Source organism: Diabrotica virgifera, chromosome 7 (genome assembly GCF_917563875.1).
Source record: "Diabrotica virgifera virgifera chromosome 7, PGI_DIABVI_V3a".
Lineage (NCBI taxonomy): Eukaryota > Metazoa > Arthropoda > Insecta > Coleoptera > Chrysomelidae > Diabrotica > Diabrotica virgifera.
Genome location: NC_065449.1, coordinates 133,379,925 through 133,400,605, shown reverse-complemented (window position 1 = coordinate 133,400,605; position 20,681 = coordinate 133,379,925). Strand labels below are relative to the sequence as shown.

The following is a 20,681-nucleotide window of genomic DNA, read 5'->3' as shown; positions in this document are numbered from 1 at the left end:
AGAGTCATATGCGATTTGTACTGTGAATAAAAGCGTATCCTACAGCATAAACATTTTGGTGTCTGAATGTATATTTCAGTGCAGTCTAGTACTACTCTAACATTTTGGAAATTGGAAAAGCAGATTGGCATATTTTGAAGTATTTCCTCTTTCGGGGGAAAATATATAAGTGGCTTTAAAATGTCCGATAAAATTGGAATCGTGTCACAAATGTATGTTTTACACAGCACTGGGGAAATACTAAATAAAAAAGCTAATGTAACATAGGGGAGACTAGTCTTCAGCTTCACTAGAACTAACATTATTCTTTGTCTACAATTAAGCCTATGCACTTTTTTGTCTTTGTGGTATTTTTCAAACACATTTACTATACAATTGAATATTTGAAAATTGTTTATACCTGCAAAGTGTTTTAATTCACCGTCAGTCTTTATAAGTTCACAGACAGTCTCAACTTTTGGTGTGTTCACTTGTATTTCTGCATCACGGGTGGAAGAAGGAGACACTTTATCAGAGGTATGGGTATGGCCTCCATTCATTAAGAGTAACAAACCCTTGGCAGCTGCTGAAATATCTGAATTATTAATCTCATCTTCATCAACATCTTCACATTCACCAGAACATGAAGGTTTTGGAGCTTCTTCTTGCTGGTGCTTTTTCTTGGCTCGTTCTTCTCTTCCTGATGTTCCAGGTGTATGTTCAGATGCCAATGGAAGATTCTGAGTGGGAACGGCATTTAACTTCAAAACACGCCTTTTTATTCGATCTGAAATAAAAAACAAGTGCTTAATATGAAATCAAAATACAAAAAAACTTAACCTACAAATTGAATTATGTATTACATACCTGCGCGAAAATAGTCTTCGGCGGTAAAGTGTAGAGAACAGACTCTCATGTGAGGGGAAACCTTTTTTCCAATTCTTAAATTTTTAATCCAAATTTGGCGCCGATCCACTAATTCTTTGTTTCCCAGCTTAGTTTCCACAATCACCCTAGATTTTCCCACAGTAGGAAACGTATGGAAGCTAATTTCCGGGTTTTTTTTCGCCCACGAGAAACAATTTGGAACACAACAATAGTGATTCATGACTTAAGTTTTTGTATATCAAAGGTTATCTTAAAACTGGCAAGAGATCAAAAACTATAAACTATGTATTAATAATAAACTATAAACTATTATAATACTAAAATACTATAATGAAAAATACTAAAATACTATAATAATACTAAAATATTAAATATAAACAGTATAAACGCTATAAACGCAAACACAATCAAAACAAACTAATGGCCCAGATGATGTTTCGAGAAATCGCCACCGGGTGGCGTGTTGCCTGGCTTAAATAGCGTATTAGTGAAGAACCAAAGGCCCCCTTTAAAGATTTTCAAATTAAATATAAAGAAAACTTATGGATTGGCTGGGAAAATCGATTCCAACAAATAGGACAGGCAAAAGGAATTACTTATTGCTCACAAGTTGCAGTTCCATATAAAAAGGCATGGTTTACAAAATTTCCCAACCTGGGGAGAGGTATAACCACACAAATGTGTCGTATGAGAACTGGACATTGTAGTGTTCCTGCACATTTATTTAGATTGAAGGTAGTGAATTCAAACCAGTGTTTATGTGGCAGTGTAGTAACTTTACAACATGTTTTATTGGAATGTACTAGGTTCCAAAGAGAGTCCCAGTTGCTTAGTAGGGAACTAAGAAGGTGATCCGACATTAACTGATGTGTTGTTTAAAAATTATAACTTAAAGACATTAATCGCAGTGCAAAAGTTTTTAACACCAACAATGACTCGTGTGTAGCTTGCTTAAAAACTTTATGACTTTATGCTTGCTTGCAATGCATGTGCTTTGTGCTTAGTGCGGTTTTGCGTGGACTCGCGTCTAGAAATTATAAAATTTTTGGCTCCATGGCTTCCACAAGGTCAAAGTTCTGACAGTTCTCTTCGAATGTAAAGTAAAATGCCGCGAAATTCAAATATGATTAATATTGCTTTCAGAGTAATCTATATATTTTGAGGTTATGATTATTGTTTATTGTTATTTATCTACATAAATATTATTTTAAAACTATTTCCGCTAAAATAGGAATAAATTATTGTATTATTTTTTGTAATGTTAGATAGATTCGACATAACTGCACCCAACAAAACGTTCAAGTGTATGGCACTATGTAATAAATGTTCCAAAAGGTTCTCTAAATATTTAAATTTAAAAAGGCATACCACTAAGTTTCATACAGGTAAGGACAAAACTAAAGCAAAACTATTTAGTGCTTTTTGGCTATTATTCAGAATCAATAGGGGACATTATTTTATTTTGTTTCAGAAAACATAAAGTAGCTGACTAACTAAAATTTGCCCATATCAATGCAGTGCATGAATGCCAGAAAAATTGTTCACACTTACAAACTATTAGAAAACATCAAAAAATTCATACAAAAGACATTGATATTGGAAAAAAAACAAGGAAACTTCAGGTGCATATTGTGTAACTACGAAAATTCTGTAAAATCCAATTTAATTCTTCATTTTGAAGAATATCATGCTAATAAAATAGAACAAGATCTTCACTTTTCTAGTGAACTAGAATTTCAAAAATCGAAAATTGACTTTAAAAAAAATAAGAATTGTCTTTATATGTCACGTACAGTCATCCATACATGGCTGCAGAGAGCAAACAGAGTTATATTTGTAATCGTTCAGGCTTTTATGTGAAAAATAAGGATATGCAGTATGTATGTAAAACCTCAAGGAAGCAAAAAAAAAATAATGGAAAATGCCATTCTTGATTGAAAGTTAGTATTTTACCAGAAAACGGCACTGTTAACATAAATTTTATACAAACTTACGTTGGTCATGACAATGACATGGGTCATTTAAATATTACTAAAAATGAAATAGCTTCTAAAGAGATTCTGTATCGAATCTGGAATCTGTAATCTTCTGTACAGAATCTCTAATATCACCTAATACGGAAACCAGAGGAATTTTAGAAGCAGTTTTGCTAGCTATTTCTATTTTTTATTTTTAGTAATATTTAAAAATGACCCAAGTCATTGTCATAACCAACGTAAGTCTGTTAAAATTTATTTTAACAGTGCCGTTTTCTGGTAAAATACTAACTTTCAATCAAGAATGGCATTTTCCATTAATTTTTTTTGCTTGATTGAGGTTTTAAATACATACTGAATATCCTTACATTTTTTCACATAAAAGCCTGAACGATTACAAATATCACTCTGTTTGTTAATGCCCTCTGCAGCCATGTATGGATGACAGTACGTGACATATATAAAGACAATTCTTATTTGTTTTAAAGTCAGTTTTCCATTTTTGAAATTCTAGTTCACTAGAAAAGTGAAGATCTCCTTGTTCTATTTTATTAGCATGATATTCTTCAAAATGAAGAATTAAATTGGATTTTACAGAACTTTCGTTACAAAAACTGTACTTACAGTTTCCATTCCTTTTTCCAATGTCAATGTCTTTTGTATGAATTTTTTTATGTTTACTAAGATTTTGTAAATGTGAAAACTTTTTGAACCAAAATAATATCCCCTATCTTTCTGTATACAATAATAGCCAAGAAGCACTAAATAGAAGTTTTTTCCTTACCTGGATGAAACTTATGCCCGGTTGCACCAACAGATCCTAAGCTTAAGTCGAGAATATCATAAGAATTAATATAATATAATTATAATATATTACAATAAGAATACCATAATATAGTAATAAATATAATTGATAATAAGGTAAGAATCTAAAATTATGGTGCAACGTAAATGATACTCAAGGAGGCCCTATCTATAAGTAGAGCTTAGCTAAGCTTGAGCTTAAGATATGTTGGTGCAACCAGGCATTAGTGACATGCTTTTTAAATTCTAATATTTAGAGAACTTTTTTAGTTTTGAGACATCTGTTACAAAATGCAATACACTTGAATGTTTTGTTGTGTGCAATTACATATTTGTCGAGTTGATCTAAAATTACAAGAAATAATACAATATAATGACAATATGTATAACAAAGAGAAATCTTTAATATATTCCATTATATATTCCTATTTTAGCAAAACTGGTTTAAAATAATAGTAGGTAATAGTTAGTAAATAATAATCTTAACCTCAAAATATTGTAGGCCTTTTTATCTATATACTAGAACTAGATTATTCTGAAAGCAATTTATGATATTATGCCTGTCTTGTGTTAAAAATGAATAACCATTTTCAATTTTTTTTAATCAAATAAACAAATTTAAACAAATAAACATTTTTTTAATCTTATTAGTGTTTGAATCATGTTTGAATTTCGCGGCATTTTATTTTACATTGGAATAGAACTGTCACAACTTTGACCTTGTGGAAGCCAAGGAGCCAAAAATTTTATAATTTCTAGACGCGAGTTTTTGCGTGGTAGTACTAGAACTAGACCATTAATAGTAGAACTTTAGTTATGGAACTTATAAACAATTACAAAGTTTTTTTTTATCTCTTAATTATTTCAGATTCAGGAGCTATGAGCTTAAGCCCAGATGCACCTCAGGTACGGCTCTTGAATATTCAAGTCTATATTCACGGATCCTGGCCGGATAGCCCTGGCAGCTAAGGCCATTTAAATGAAGAGAAGAAGAAGATCAAACAAAGGTTGGATGAATGCTCTGAGTGCAACTGTTTTTTAAAAATATAAAATTAACTAACAATAATAAAAAAATTAAACTATTAAAAGTTAATAATTGTATGCAAAAATGTAGTTACCTACTGTTAAGGGACGTTATTTCAATACCTGTTTTTGAAATACTACTTATAAAAATATTTGACATTTAAGTAAACCCTCAACTCAAACACAGGAATCATGCCCAAAAGAAAAAGAGAATATAATTTTAAATCTACAAAAGGTGGTAAGAATAATGGAGAAAATTCTCAATCAGAATTTCAACGTTTACGCCATCCACGTGGACTTAAAGGCAGACAAATTGGTTTATGGTACGCCCAACATAACAAGCTTAGGCGGAATACACAAACACAGCCTCCACAACGTCCACATGAAAAACCCTTAGGAAAAATTATCATTTCTGAAACTAAAGTAAGACAAATTCGAGAATTTTTACTAACTACTTCATTAGAGAGCGAATTTGTCAATGACATAAATATAGAAGAATCTGCATTTAAGATGTCCTATTTATCAAATATAAGAGGTAGTATAATAGACAAACTTTCTAAGTGTTGTACAACTGCTCCGCATAATTCTGATTTAGATAATAGACTATATGATGAATACCAGCATATGGTAAATATCCCTTCATATAAGATAATGAAAGTGAACCGCGAAAAGCTTCCTGCTTATTCTATGAAAGAACAGCTGATAAATATGATTAATAAAAATCAAGTGGTATTGATTAGTGGTGAAACGGGATGTGGCAAAACTACACAAATTGGTCAGTTTATTTTAGATAGTTTTATTGAAAATAGAATGGGAACAAGATGTCAGATTATCTGCACACAACCCAGAAGGATTAGTGCTATTGCAGTAGCTGAAAGAGTAAGAATTTAATGTTTCATATAAACATACATTAAACATAAACTTACATTTTAATTTAAGGTACTAGTACACTTTAGAAGATCAAAAATAATCATTTTTTTAAGAATTTTTTTCTCAGAACCTTTATTAACCTTTCGTTACTCAACTTTTTGTGATCGGATACTCGCGCACGGTGCAGGAGACCGGGTCCAAAAATATGGGTCAGCAGTGTTTTAAAATTATTTTTTTTTGCAAAATTGTGTACGATTAAATTATTTAATGAATATATGATCATATAATTTTGTAGATATGCGTTTGTGTTCACATTATATTACTTTAATCAAAAATTTAATAATTTTCATTGTTATCCATTTATATGTATATACAAAAACTTTGGAAGTGAAAAAAAATTGAATATGGTTAAATTTGTTTACTAAGAACTTTAGATCTTAATTCAATACACAAAAAAATTAAAAATAAAGAGTAATTGTAGTAACAAAAAAAGTTATAAAAATTAATTAACGTTTTTAAAACATGAAATACACAATGGTGTCACATTCATTGGAACAATGGTGTTCCAAACACAGATATTTTGAGCATATTTGGCAGTAAAACTTTGTTTTTCTATTTTTCTTCCAATCACAAACAGCACAGCGATCTGAAGTTCCTGGTGTTACGACTGGTACTTGTTCTGTTGGTAAACCACATATCTCCCTAAACCTCATTCTGATGGTTCTGGGTAAGTTATATATTTATATTTATATATATATAAATATAAATAAACTAATCTATAAACATTGAAAATAAGGAAAAGATCTTAAATTACCTTACTAATTAAAAATATCGATGTGTGATCCAAACACAAAAATTGGTGCACAAATACTCGCACACGGTGTACGGGACCGTGTTGCGTAATAACAAAAGGACGGTACTATTTTTTACACTGCGAACTGACTTTACCCACAGTTGATTGACCACTGAAGAGCTATACGAAGTAGCCATTCAAAATCCCCACTACAAGCAGAGTTACAGGAATTTATTTACAGGCCCGGTCTCCCACACCGTGTGCGAGTAACAGAGGGTTAAAAATTAACATTAAACTTTTTACATAGGTATTAATAAATATCTAACTCTTAGAGAGTACAAAAAATATATCTTTTTTCATTTATGCATGTACACTAATATTGTAGAGGGCGCAAAAGTCGAGGCCTCGAAAAATTATGGTGGACAGTTAATCTCAGGATTGGGATATTTGAAACAAAAAAATAATTAAATAAATAAATAAATATTTTAGTTACAGTTATACCAATTACAATAATTACAATTATTAAATAATTCATATACCTATTAACAGTTTTAGAACTCAATAATAATTACATACAATTTACACAAGACAAATGAATAGAATAAATACCTAAATGACAGTTTACACTTTACGCAGGTATTTTAAAAAGATTTTTTCAGCTTTTTTCGAAAACTATTCAGAGGGCTAGAAAAAAGTCTACATCTAAACCATTTCCAGATTGACACATTCGTCTTATAGGTCTATTTAGACAATAGTTTGTTTGTTGGAATTCTAAGTGAAAAACGTGCTTAGATCTTGTGCACCTTTGAGAAACCCTAAGACCTACTCTCTGCAAAATTTGAGGCGAATCTATCATTTCGTTTACAATCTTGAAAAGAAAAACCAAATCTAGCATTAAACGACGATTTTCTAATGTTGGTATATTAAGCAATTTTAAACTGTCACAATACACTATATCTTCTGAAGAAATCCCTAATTTATAGCCTATAAAGCGTAGACATTTTTTCTGAACTGTGTCAATGCTTTCAATATGACATTTATATAAAGGAGACCAAATAGTGCTGGAATATTCCAGAACTGATCTAACCATAGAACAATATACACTTTTAAAACAATCCACATTATTGAATTCTGACAAGGTTCTTTTAAAAAATCCAAGTAATTTAAAAGCTTTATTACAAATAAAATTATAGTGATTTTTGAAACATAAAGGGGGATCAAAAAATACACCTAAATCTTTGAAAGTGTTTGTTGGTTCCAGAAATATATTATTTATAGAGTAATTAAAACAGATAGGTTGTGAGTTTCTAAAAAAGCGCATTATTTTACATTTATCGATATTAAGTGAAAGGTCATTCTTTGTACACCATTGTGAGAAATTGTTTACATCTTTTTGCATTTTTACACAGTCTCTAACATCCTTAATAATTCTAAAAATTTTCAAGTCATCAGCATACAACAAAATAACACAATTTTCAAAGATTTCTAAAATGTCATTTATGAAACAAATAAAAAGAATAGTCGATAAATGACCACCCAGTGGGATGCCAGACCTAACCAAAATTTATTCAGAAAGACAGTTCTTGACTTTGACAACCTGAAGCCTGTCTGTCAGGTAGCTCTCCAACCACTCAAGTAGGGATCCATGAATTCCTAGTGCTTCTAGTTTTTTTATAAGAATCTTGATGTTAACCCGATCGAATGCCTTTGAGAAGTCGGTATAGATCACATCGACCTGAGCCCCCATCCCAAAGGCATCCAAAATGAATTCTTCTAGGATCACTAGATTTGTGGTTGTAGACCTACCCGGCATAAAGCCATGTTGTTAGGAATAATACTTACTTACTTAAGCCGTCCTCTTGTACCTTATGGTGTCGAGGAAGTGGAGAAATGAGACGTCTCCATGCCTTTCGGTCGGTAGCTAGTCTTTCTGCTTCTCTCCACCCAATATTTCTTTTTCCGCAAGCCTTTCCAATATTTGCATTCCACGTTCTTGCTGGCCTGCCTCTTCTTCGTTTGTTGTCAGATGCCGCTTTCCATACCCTCTTTACGGTTCTACTTTCACTCATTCTCGCCATATGTCCGAACCACGATAATTGTTTCGTTTCAAGTCTGTCTAAGGTCCTTCCAACACCGCACCTTTCACGTATGTCTTCATTTCTTATACTATCATGTCTGGTCACCCCGGATACCGCACGTAAATATCGCATTTCGCATGCTTGAATTTTACTACGGATGTTGTCATTCACTGTCCACGTTTCACTACCGTAGAGTAGCACCGGCTCGTATACGATTTGAAATACTTTCATTTTTGTTTTCAGGCTTACTTCTTTCTTCCTAATAAAACTTTTATTTAGTGCATAGTATAATTTTGTTGCACTCATTACCCTGCTGTTTATTTCTGGTTCTATATTTCCTTGCCCATTCATTGTTGATCCTAGATACTTGAAGTCCTCAACTTGTGTAATGGTCTCATTATTCAACTTACCATTTATATTTTCTTGTGTTTTCGATATTACTAAAGCTTCTGTTTTTTCAATATTTATTCTCATCCCAAATTTCTTAAAGGCTTCATTCCAAACATTCACATTTACTTGCAAGTCTTTTTCTGATTTTGCCACAATTACCAGGTCATCGGCATATATCAACTCTGACACGCATACTTGTTGAAGTTTATACACCCCAACCCTAGTTCTTTTTACCTTACCCCTGCATTCTTTTGCAATTTCGTCCATTAGAGTGATAAATAACAAAGGACTCAGAACACCACCTTGTCTTACACCTGTCCTTGTGTAGAATTCAAGAGATGAGCAATTGTTCGTTCTTACATTATTACGTGTACATTTATATATACTCTTTATTGCTTGGATTAACTTCGGTTTCACATTTCTACGGTTTAATATATCCCAGATCTTGTTACGTTGCGCCCGATCAAATGCTTTTTCCAAGTCCACAAAACAGAGATACAACTTACTGTTATGCTCTAGGGCTTTTTCTGATAACTGTCTCACCGTGTTAGGAATAATTAAACTTTTAATTGAAAAAAATATTTTTGAAGCGATAATTGACTCAAAAATCTTGGCAAAAATAGAAATTTTGGAAATGGGTCTGTAATTTTCTATACATGTTTTACTACCATTCTTAAAAATAGGAGAAATAAGTATAACTTTTTTTCCACTCTTCTGGGAAAGTGCCAGTACTTAATGATAAACAAAAAATCTTTAGTAATACAGGAGATAGAGCAAAACGACATTTATGTACAAAATAAGGTGAAATTTCATCAGGGCCACTACTAAGTTTTAGATTTAATTTTTCTAACTTATTAAAAATATCTACTTATTAGACTAATATCACAGCTGCTTAATCTAATTGTTTTATTATAATCAAAGCTTGGAATATCACAGTTATTGTTATCTACATAATATGTATTATTATGTACATAATACATAATATGTATATCTACATATTATGACTTAGAGAAATGCTGTTTACAAAAATTTGAAATTTCTGATGGATTGTTTGACTCATTGTTGTCATAGGTCATTGTTTTGGCTTTTAGCAAAACCAAATGGAAAAAATTTAATAATAATAACTTACCGAGATTTTCTTAGATTTTCTTCGTGTTGTTAAATGTTGAAGCACTATTTTCGGTGGCATTAAGGAAAATGAAGGATGGGATAAAAGAAGGGAACTTACCGAAAATATGTTGTATCGTCAATTTGTCTCACGGAAAACACACACAAAATCAAATTAAAATTGTCAAAGTGTACTATACGTTCCGACCGTATGTCTGTTAACGACTGACTGACTTAACATAAAGGACAGAAGATTATGCTTACTTAGAACTGTGTTGCCAAGACGTTCCCGAATTAAAATAAATGAAATATATATTCATATTGGCGCAAACATAGCCCCCGCCCTGAAAAACCCATTTTTCAGCCAAATCTGTATGCAATTTGTGCCGAAAACACAATAAAAAAAAACTAGTTCCAAATAAATACTCAAAGGACCAGGCATAAATTAATATACCAAAATTTTCAGAGTTAATTACCGTAACTCAAAAAAAATAATCAAAAAAAAATAAATAAATTCTAATGAAAAATACCTATAACTATATACAAAAGATATTACTGTAAATTTATTGATTCGGAAGAGGGCATAACTTCAAAACTGGTCGTGTAAATGTCCCTTTCGAAGTTTTTACAGTAACATTTCTAACAACTCCGTCTTTACCCGGATGAACCTCAGTAACAATGGCCAACGGCCAACAAAGTGTAGGTACATTGTCTACCTTTAAAATAACAACCGTTCCGATTTTAACATTAGGCAAATCTATATTCCATTTTTCTCTAGTTTGTAAGGTAGTCAAATATTCCAAACGCCACCTTTTCCAGAAATCTTGCACCATTCGATCGATTAACTGGAACCTATCTAACCGGTTTATATTTAAATCTGTTAAATCGTCGGCCGGCAAACTTCCTAACGGTGTTAAATTTAAAAAATGTGATGGAGTTAATACCGATATTTGAGATGAATCAGTTGGTCGACGACAAAGAGGTCTCGAATTTAAGATTGCCTCTATTTGAATTAATAGAGTATTTAACTCTTCATATGTTAACAACTGATCCCCTATGACCTTATAGAGATGCGACTTAGCGCTCTTTACATTACTTTCCCAAAGACCCCCGTGACTCGGACTTTGTGGACTTATAAATTTCCATTCCACACCGTTCAAATTTAATTCACATAACAGTGCATTTTGATATTCTTCCGAACTAGCAAACCGATTAATTTCACTTAAAACCGTTTTCGCACAAACAAAAGATGATCCCTGATCAGAATACAAAACCTTGCATGGGCCCCTTCTTGCTAAAAGTCTTTTAAATGCTTGCATAAAATGTGGTGTGCTTAAAGAACTCACCAATTCTAAATGAACCGCTTTTGTGCTTAAACAAACCGCTAATAAACAATACGATTTATGAACCGCCGCATTACGTTTTTTACCTAATGTAATATTTATTGGCCCAAAATAGTCAACCCCTACGTGTAAAAAGGGTTTAGTAGCAGTAACCCTCGATACCGGTAAATCTGCCATGAGCGGTGTCAAAATTTTCGGTTTATTTCTAAAACAACGATTGCATTTAAAAACCCGATTTCTTATAAGATTTCTTGCCCCAAGAATCCAATACTTTTGACGCAATAAAGCTTCAAGCAAATATGCCCCCGTATGCATATAAATTATATGATAAAAATCAACAATCCGTTCAACTAACGTTTCTTTTCCCGGTAAAATTAGTGGATGTTTTCCCGAAAAACTAAGGGATGAATTATTAAGTCGTCCCCCCACCATAAGTAAACCGTCTTGTAAAAATGGCCGTAATTTCTTAAGCTGTGTTTTACATTGTTTGTTTTCTTTTATCATTTTTATTTCAGTTTCAAAATGTTTTAACTGAATTAACTGAATTAAATAACATTCTGCTGTTCTTAGCGCAGTAGCCGTAATTAATTTTTGCACAGGAATTAATTTTAACAACATTAAAACCCGAACCGTAATCCGTAAAATTTTATGCCAGCTAGAATGACGTTCAACTAATTCAAGTAAGGGATGAATATTTTCACCCTGCTTCTCCTCCTCAATAACCAAAACCTTAACCTCCGAAATATCCGATTCTAATATTGAAGAAGGCCAGTCCGATTCCCGTAATTTTATCCAACTAGGACCTTGTAACCAAAGTTCATGATTTATTAATTGTGAGGGTGTCAACCCTCTTGACAAGCAGTCCGCGGGATTATTTTTACCTTCAATATGTTGCCATGAAATATTAGGAAGGTTTTCTTTAATTTGCTGCACTCGATTAGCTACAAAAATATCTTTGGTATTTGCCGAAGTTAACCTACTCACCACCGTGGTCGAATCAGAATACGCAACTAGTTGTGAAATATGAGTAAGTTTGCTATAATTTTCAAATATTAATTTCAGCAAAGATGATAACAACAAAGCCGCGCATAATTCTAGCTTCGGAATGGTCATGGTCTTTTTTAAAGGTGCACATCTCGATTTTGCAGCAACCAGTCTCACACTCACTTCACCGCTAGAATTTACAACCCTTAAATAAACTACCCCACCGTAACCGTCTTGACTTGCATCCGCAAACCCCAAAATCATAATCGGAACATCCCTCATGGCTCCTACATGTCTAGGGACCTCAAATTTTGAAAAATCTTGCCATTCATTGCATACCTTTTCCCATGATTTTTTAATCGTATCCGGGGGTGAGTCATCCCAACCCAATTTTAGTTGCCATAACTCCCTGATCATTAACTTTAAATGCAAAATAAATGGAGCAATCAGACCAATAGGATCATAACATTTTGCAGTAAGAGATAAAATCTTACGTTTTGTACAATTTTTATCGGGGGTGGTTAACCTATAGTTCAAAACATCCCTCTGCGGATCCCATTGCATCCCTAAAACTTTAGTCTCCGATTTAAATGTAACCGAATTTTGTAAACGTTTTTCCAGCGGAATTTCTGATAACAAATTGTCCAAATTAGTCGACCATTTAACTAAGTCAAAACAACCACCTTTGAAGAGCTTTACCGATTGATTATATAATTCTTTAGCTTCAATTTCGTCCGGAACACTCGTTAAAAAATCATCCATATATAGCCCCGAAGAAATATATTTTTTAGCTAAAGGATAATCTTTGCCATCTTCATTTATCAATTGCTGAACCGTCCGTAGCGCTAAAAAAGGTGACGACCTTAAACCGAACGCAACCACCGTAAATTCATACGTTTTTATTTCCTCGTTTGGATCAAATCTCCATAATATTCTTTGAAACCGCCAGTGATCTTGTACTAATTTTATTTGTAAAAACATCTTTTTTAAATCCGAACTCAATGCTACTGGAAAAAGCCGAAAATTTATTAATAAAGTGCATATGTCCGCCTGCAGTTTAGGCCCGCTATGCAATAAATCATTCAAGGAGACATCACTGTCTGAAGGGCAAGATGCATCCAATACGATACGTATAGGTGTACTTCAACTCTCTAATTTTATTACAGGGTGATGACTAATATAATAGGATAAGTCACAATCTTCTTTTTCCAATAATTTTAAGTATCCTTGATCCAAAAAATCCTGCATAATTTTATTGTAATCCGCACGCAAGCTGTCCGATTTTGTTAACCGTTTTTCCAAGGTTTTTAACCGATTTTCCGCCGAAACCCTTGAATTTCCCAAATTTTTTGGTGAACTTTTAAAAGGTAATGCAACAGTAAACCGGCCCGATATATCCCTGGAAACCGTGGTTTTATAAATATTTTCACATTCTATAGCGTCTAAATCCGGAATTTCCCGTTTTGGAACCTGCTCTAATTCCCAAAATTTTGTCAAAATTTGTTCAATCGATGTTTCTTCCCTTAAAGTGAGCAAATTTATGGGAGTGGAATATTCCGTATCCACCTGACCCATAATAACATACCCGAACGTTGTTTCTAAAGCCGCCCCTAAACCTGAAGAACTCAAAATCCGATTACCGCCGAAAAGAATAGGAAAAAACTGCGCACCGATTATGCCATCGATTGATTTAGGTTCAAAAAACTTATCGTCCGCTAATTGTAAATTTTTAAATTCCGATAAAGTTTGCAAATTTAATTTTGTTTTTGGCAATTTATCTGTAATATGATCAATAACTAAAGCTTGAACATCGTATTTTTTAGTCTGATCAAAACGCGAAGCGATAATAATGTCCGTTACTCCCCTTACCGACTGAGAGTTTTGTCCCAAACCTTGTACCGAAGAATTAATTTTTGTATATCTAAGACCTAGTTTTTTACAACATTCCGTGGTCAAAAGATTACACTGACTACCGTTGTCCAAAATAAACCGCGCCGTTGCATTTTGTAAAGGACTATTTAACACACATACCGTTACCGTTGCTAATAGAACCGTTTTTTCCTGATTTCTACTCAAAAAACTAGAATTTTGAAACGCACAATTAACTGAACCCGAATTGTGGTTATTGGAACCCGTTTCTGGAATACCGACACCAGAATTTGGTTGATTATTTTGATTATTTTCCTTCGCACCCCTTATTTCCGGTTTTCCTGCGCATAAAAGAAAATGATGATTCTTGGCACACTGGGCACACGGTCTTTTTAAGCACTGTCTTACACCATGTGACTGGGAAAAACACAGAAAGCATAAATTATTATTTTTTACCAAATCGTACCTTTGTGTAGGATTCATAGCCTTAAATTTATCACACCTACCCAAAAAATGTGACGATTTTTTACATAAAACACAAAAAGGCATTCTGTTATTGTTTTTATTCTCATGCTGGCTTACAAAAAATGATTTCGAATTTTTATTTTTATGATAGCCACCGGAGCTAGCATCTTGTGAGTCACTATTATGCAAAATTTTTGTTTGATCCTTAACAAATTTAATTAAATCCGTGTAAGTAGGAATAACCGTTCCGCGCATGTGATTTTCAAAAGATTTTACCGTTTCCCTGTCCAGTTTTGAGAGTGTATGATAAAGTAAAATAAAATCCGTTAAATCCGGGACATCCAACTTTTTTAAGGCATTAACCGAGGCGTCAAAGATTTCTAAAAAACTGTTTAGATTTTTTTCAGATTCCGATTGCAAGGATTTAAAATTAAAAATTTGTTGTAAATAAGTGTTTGCTAACAACCTTTTATTATGATATTTTTCTAAAAGTGCTTTCCATAACGTGTCATAATTATCCCCAGAAGTAGCTATTCCCGCACAAATACTAAGGGCCGATCCCTTTAAATGTGAAACCAAAAACCGAGCCTTATCTGCATCCGTCAGCTGGAAATTATCGTGTACCAATGGTTTGTAAATCGAATAAAAAGTTTCCCATTCCTTTGGTTCTCCGTGGAAATCTGGAATAGTGATTTTTGGCAAAAGACTGTGTACATTACACTGTTGTTGTGTACTTTGCTGTAAAGTTGGATTTACAATATTGGTGCTTGGTTTTAATTTTGTATAAGCCGCCCTTGCTTCACAACACATTTCGTTAATAACAGACATCACCTGAAAATCTGGTTTATAGTTTTCATCAACGTCAAACCCGACTGCGTTGATTTCATCCAAAATTTTGAGAATTTCTGTCCTTGTCGAATCCATCGACTGATACAAGTTTGTGAATTTTTTAATGGTGTTATCCGTAGTTAAGTTTTTCGATAAGTCATATAAAGTCTGAATGATTGTATAAAGCGTTTCTTTTTTAGCCGTTAATATTTTAAATTGCCTTTCGTAAGTAGTCATTGTCACTGAAATCAATCCGCAAAATCAGAAAAAAAACAAAGTCTACTTTAAGAAAACTGTAGCATATAACAAACCAGGTCTGAGTATAAATTTTGAATAAAATTAATTAATTATAGAGATTTGTTAAAAAACAAGCCTTCCGGGCAGTTATTATGCAAACTCTTTATTTTGTTTAGAACCGTGAATCAAATTTAGTATTTGTTTACAAAATAATTTTTATTCATACATCCGAATTTTTCCGTAACCGATTGAGTCGAAAAATATTCACGTTTGACAACACCGCAAATATTTAAAAACCTAACTTCTTTCACGCCCGAAGCCCAAGTTGTTCCGAGAAACAAAAACGATACAAATACAAAAATCAGCAAAAAGTTATCACAGAGTTTTTTTTTCCGATACGTGCCGACATTAAATTTTACCGAACAATTTGTTTCTAAATAAGAATATTATTATTTAATAATACAAAACTAAGCAAAGCAAACTGTAAACCTACGCTGAATATCCGAGCTCGAAATTGACCAATTATGTTTTGGCTTTTAGCAAAACCAAATGGAAAAAATTTAATAATAATAACTTACCGAGATTTTCTTAGATGTTCTTCGTGTTGTTAAATGTTGAAGCACTATTTTCGGTGGCATTAAGGAAAATGAAGGATGGGATAAAAGAAGGGAACTTACCGAAAATATGTTGTCTGGTATCGTCAATTTGTCTCACGGAAAACACACACAAAATCAAATTAAAATTGTCAAAGTGTACTATACGTTCCGACCGTATGTCTGTTAACGACTGACTGACTTAACATAAAGGACAGAAGATTATGCTTACTTAGAACTGTGTTGCCAAGACGTTCCCGAATTAAAATAAATGAAATATATATTCATATTGGCGCAGTCATGTTGTTTGGTAAGTCATAATGTTTATTTTTACTGTCTACATAACTCCAGAATTCTTTGGAATTAGTCATGTTTTGTTCCAAAGTTTTTATGGTTTGACTTTTACATTGCTCAGCTAAGACTTTGCATTCTCTACGAATGTCTGAGAATAATTTATAGTCAGAAAAATTATTAGTTTGTTTGAATTTTTTATGAGCTACTTTTTTTTCTCAGAATAGCATTTTTCAGTTCAATTGAATATGATTTTGGAAATTTTGGGTTTTTACATTTTTGTTTTGGTACAAATAAATCTATGCAACAGTACAAAATATCATAAAAATAGGACATTGCTTTACTAACATCGGAAATATTGTCAAGTAAGTTGTCCCAGTTTACATTACCTAAAAATTGGTTTATTGAAATATAATTAGCCCTATTAAAATCATAATAATCAGTGGCGGCTCGTGGAATTTGAGCAGGGAGGGCGCAGATAATAACAATTGCACGCAAAAATTTGCCCTCAGGGATTTAGTAGGAATTTGATCAGGGGCAGCGGGTTTTCATTTTTCTATCGGGTGCAAAGTGGATTTCCATTTACTATTTGAACGGTGTCTTTGCAATTTTTTCCCTAGAATGTTTGCTGAGAACTATTGTAGGTTTATATACGCAGATGGGCAAATATGACGGCAAAGCTTTTGACGCGGCAAACGGTTTTAAGTTCGTAGAAAACATTAAATTGGCGTTGCGCAGGTAAACGCAATGAAGGGCAATACTCAAATAGGGGCAATAATTTTTACGATGGGCTGGTCGGCAAATTTCTCAAATTATGGGAAAAACCAACCTTACCGACTTTCGGCTCTGGTCAAAATAAAATAGTTAGGTACAACTTACAGGAACTAGGTACCTACTACATATTTAAATTTTCAAATACAAACAAATTTGATTTATAATAGTTTAATAGTTCTATTCAAGAAATACACTACGACATTGCGTTCATAATAATTAATACATTACAATTACTTTTTAAAATTAAAATCGGCTCTACGGTCTTTCATAGCAATAAATTTTTCCATAACTTTTTCCTCGAAATCATTGATCCCATCATGAAGTAAATTTCGGTTTATGGACATCATAGCTAGGGCATTTAGTCGATCATTAAGCATTGTGTTTCGCAAAAATGTTTTTATGCGCTTAAGGGTTGAAAAACAACGTTCCGATTCTGCAGTTGTCATTGGAGTTGTCACAATAATTTTTAACACCATGTTTCTGCAAAGGTTTCGGCAAGATTATTCTCTAACATAAACGTGAGAATGTTCATAGCTCCAACAATTTCTTTTAAGTCTGGCCTCAAATATATTACTTCTAATTCAGTCTTTAATCTGGTCTTGCATAACACGGGATAACAAGTAGTTACAGCATCTAGAATATTAACTGGAAAAGTTTTCGAATATTTTGAGTACATCTCTTTGTTGAATAGTTCAGCCGCTTGCAAATGGCCCCGATAAGAGAACCTTTCCTTCATTTGTGTTGTTATTACATCACACACTTCCTTGGCAATAACACTTCGCATATTATCATCAGTTCTTCTTCTTTTAGCACTTTCAAAATTTGATTCAACACTTTCTTTAATTTCATCAGTATCATTTCGAATGTTGGTAATACTTTGCTCAAAAATTTCTAAGTCCTTCTTCAATTCAACACTGTCCTTATTTCTTGATTGGAGTTGATTATAAAGTATATCGACTTGCGGCAAGACTTTATGGAAAATCGTTAACCAAAACATAAATTCTGGATCTTCTAACGCTCGCCTCAAGCCAGAAGCCTTATTGGAAGTAACACTCTTTTCACATCTGTCCTCGACCTCTTCAAAAACTTCTATAAGTTTCTCACGATTTTCATATACAGAATTAACCGTACGAATATTATAGTTCCATCTAGTGACGGCCACTCTCGGTAATCTTTTATTTACTATTTCTTCTAAAATATCGCATCGATGGGAAGAATTTGAAAAAAACGCTGGGATAGCTGATAGATTATTAAAAAACACTCGCACTTTAGGGTTTTGCGATGCGGCTTTCTGCATAATTAGGTTTAATTGATGGGCATAGCAATGTATAAAATGTGCACTGGGATATTTCTGTTTAATTTGGATTTGAACACCGCTGGTAGAACCGCTCATAACATTTGCACCATCATAAGTTTGCGCTATTAGTTTTTGAGGAGTTTTTAAAATTAACGGATCTATTTCGTTTTCAATGCAGGTTTTTAACCCAGCTGCTGTTTTATCCATAACCCTTAAAAAGCCCCAAAAATTTTCATAAATGGAATCTTCGTAGAAATACCGTAATATCAATACCATTTGACAATTATTTGAGACATCGGTGGTTTCATCGCATTGGATAGATAAAAAGTCGGCCTTTTCAATTTGATGGGAAATTTCTTCCCGACAAACTAGTAGCATACAGTCCAAAATATCATTTTGTATGGTCTTGGAGGTTCCTTTAAACACAGTTGCTTTCTGTAAATGTTCTTTAAGTGTCGCATCCAACTCTGCAGTAAAATCTATCAACTCTCTAAATATTCCTCGATTTTCAGATCCCTCGCTTTCGTCATGACCTCTAAGTGCTAGTTCAAAAGAACCGCAAAATTTTACACAGCTAATAATTCTTTTCAAAATGTGTCTGTTTTTTCTGACTTTATTATTGTGTAGTACTAAAGACTCCCTGTATGCAGAACTCAATTGTGTTAAAATATTGACTTTGCCAAGCAATGCGAACCCTGTGCATGAATTAATATGACCACGAGACGATTCATGTTTTTTTATTTTTGCAGGAAGGTGGTGAAGATCTTTTATCCCTGTTCTTGCCCAATTTCGGTCCATCCCTGATCCGGCATTGTAAAGTAATAAACACGGGAAACAGTACAATAAATTCGAAACGTCACAACCACAAATCCAATTATTTCTTGTATAAATGTCTCTTGAAAAATGGCGGGTGAAACTTCTGTTTTCTGCTTTGCGTTAACTTCAAATTTGGCAACGGCCTGCCCAATTCTTTAATTTTTAACTTATCTTCAAGTGGCAGATTGGAAAAGTTCGTATTTAATATATTATGAACAGTATTCATGATGCTAAAATAAATTCGTTCTAATTAGCCCATGTGTTGTAATATGAAAAATATGTGTACTTACGTAATAAGAATAAGTGAAACTTTAAACACTACTACTGCAAACTTTTCCACTGCTTTCGCTTTATTGTTGTCAGAGATAACTGCTTGCAAAGCTTCTTGCCGCGTGCTTTCTTGCTCACTGAGGCCGCTAAAGAAGTGCGGCCAAAATGCAACATCACGCAACGTCTGAAGATGAGTGGGAGTGTTGGTCGACCGTCCTCGATTGCTATGGTTACGTGACCGCACTTCTCTTGCGCCCAAATATCGTGCGTGCCCTCTCAACGTGGTCTCAACCATCGCCTACGTCCTATAAAGCCATGACAAGCTGGTTGAGCGTCGGAAAAATATCAGACAGTGTTTTTATGTGAATTTCAACAAATTAAAATTAGAATAGAAAATGTTGAAGTTGGTTGTATCAGAATTTTTTAACCAACATTATATCTGGGAGGGCGCGCGGCCATGCGGCCTCAAAGAGGAGCCGCCACTGATACTAACATTTGTACCTCGTATAATAATAATAATCATATTTAAGGAACTCAGTTTTATCACAATCAATACAGAAGGAAAGTGCTGGATGGTACTTATCACAGTTTAACAAAGAAAAATCAACACATTTGACATTTACAACATTATTTGACAATATTAAATCTAAATAACCTCCTAAAACATTCGATATTGTATTATTTTGAAATAAGTTAAAATAAGCAATAAAATTTGACATACACTCAACAGATTCTGTAATATTACCAACTGGTCTTGATCCTAGATCTTCATTATCCCAAAACTATGTTTGGCAGATTAAAATCACTCACTATATAGGACACTGAAAAGTCATTATTTTGAATATCTTCAGTTGCCATAATAAAGTCCTCATAAACACTTAATGGAGATGATGGTGGTATATATACACAGACAAAAATGATTTTTTGATTTGGTGTTTGCAATTTTACATAAACACTTTCAATGTTGGCTGATTTTGAAGTGATTACTGAAGAAACAAATTCCTTT

At 33.2% G+C, this 20,681-nt stretch overlaps 1 protein-coding gene across 1 annotated transcript in view; it reads left to right on the top strand.

The window, feature by feature from the left end:
* The first annotated feature begins 3,140 nt into the window (after positions 1–3,140).
* Positions 3,141–20,681, top strand: part of LOC126888732 (ATP-dependent DNA/RNA helicase DHX36-like) — a 152,298-nt gene continuing 134,757 nt past the window's right edge. Inside the window, exon 1 of the mRNA XM_050657131.1 lies at positions 3,141–5,549. Coding sequence (XP_050513088.1) covers positions 4,863–5,549 — 687 coding nt within the window. The 5' untranslated portion in view covers positions 3,141–4,862. The remainder of the gene's footprint in view (positions 5,550–20,681) is intronic.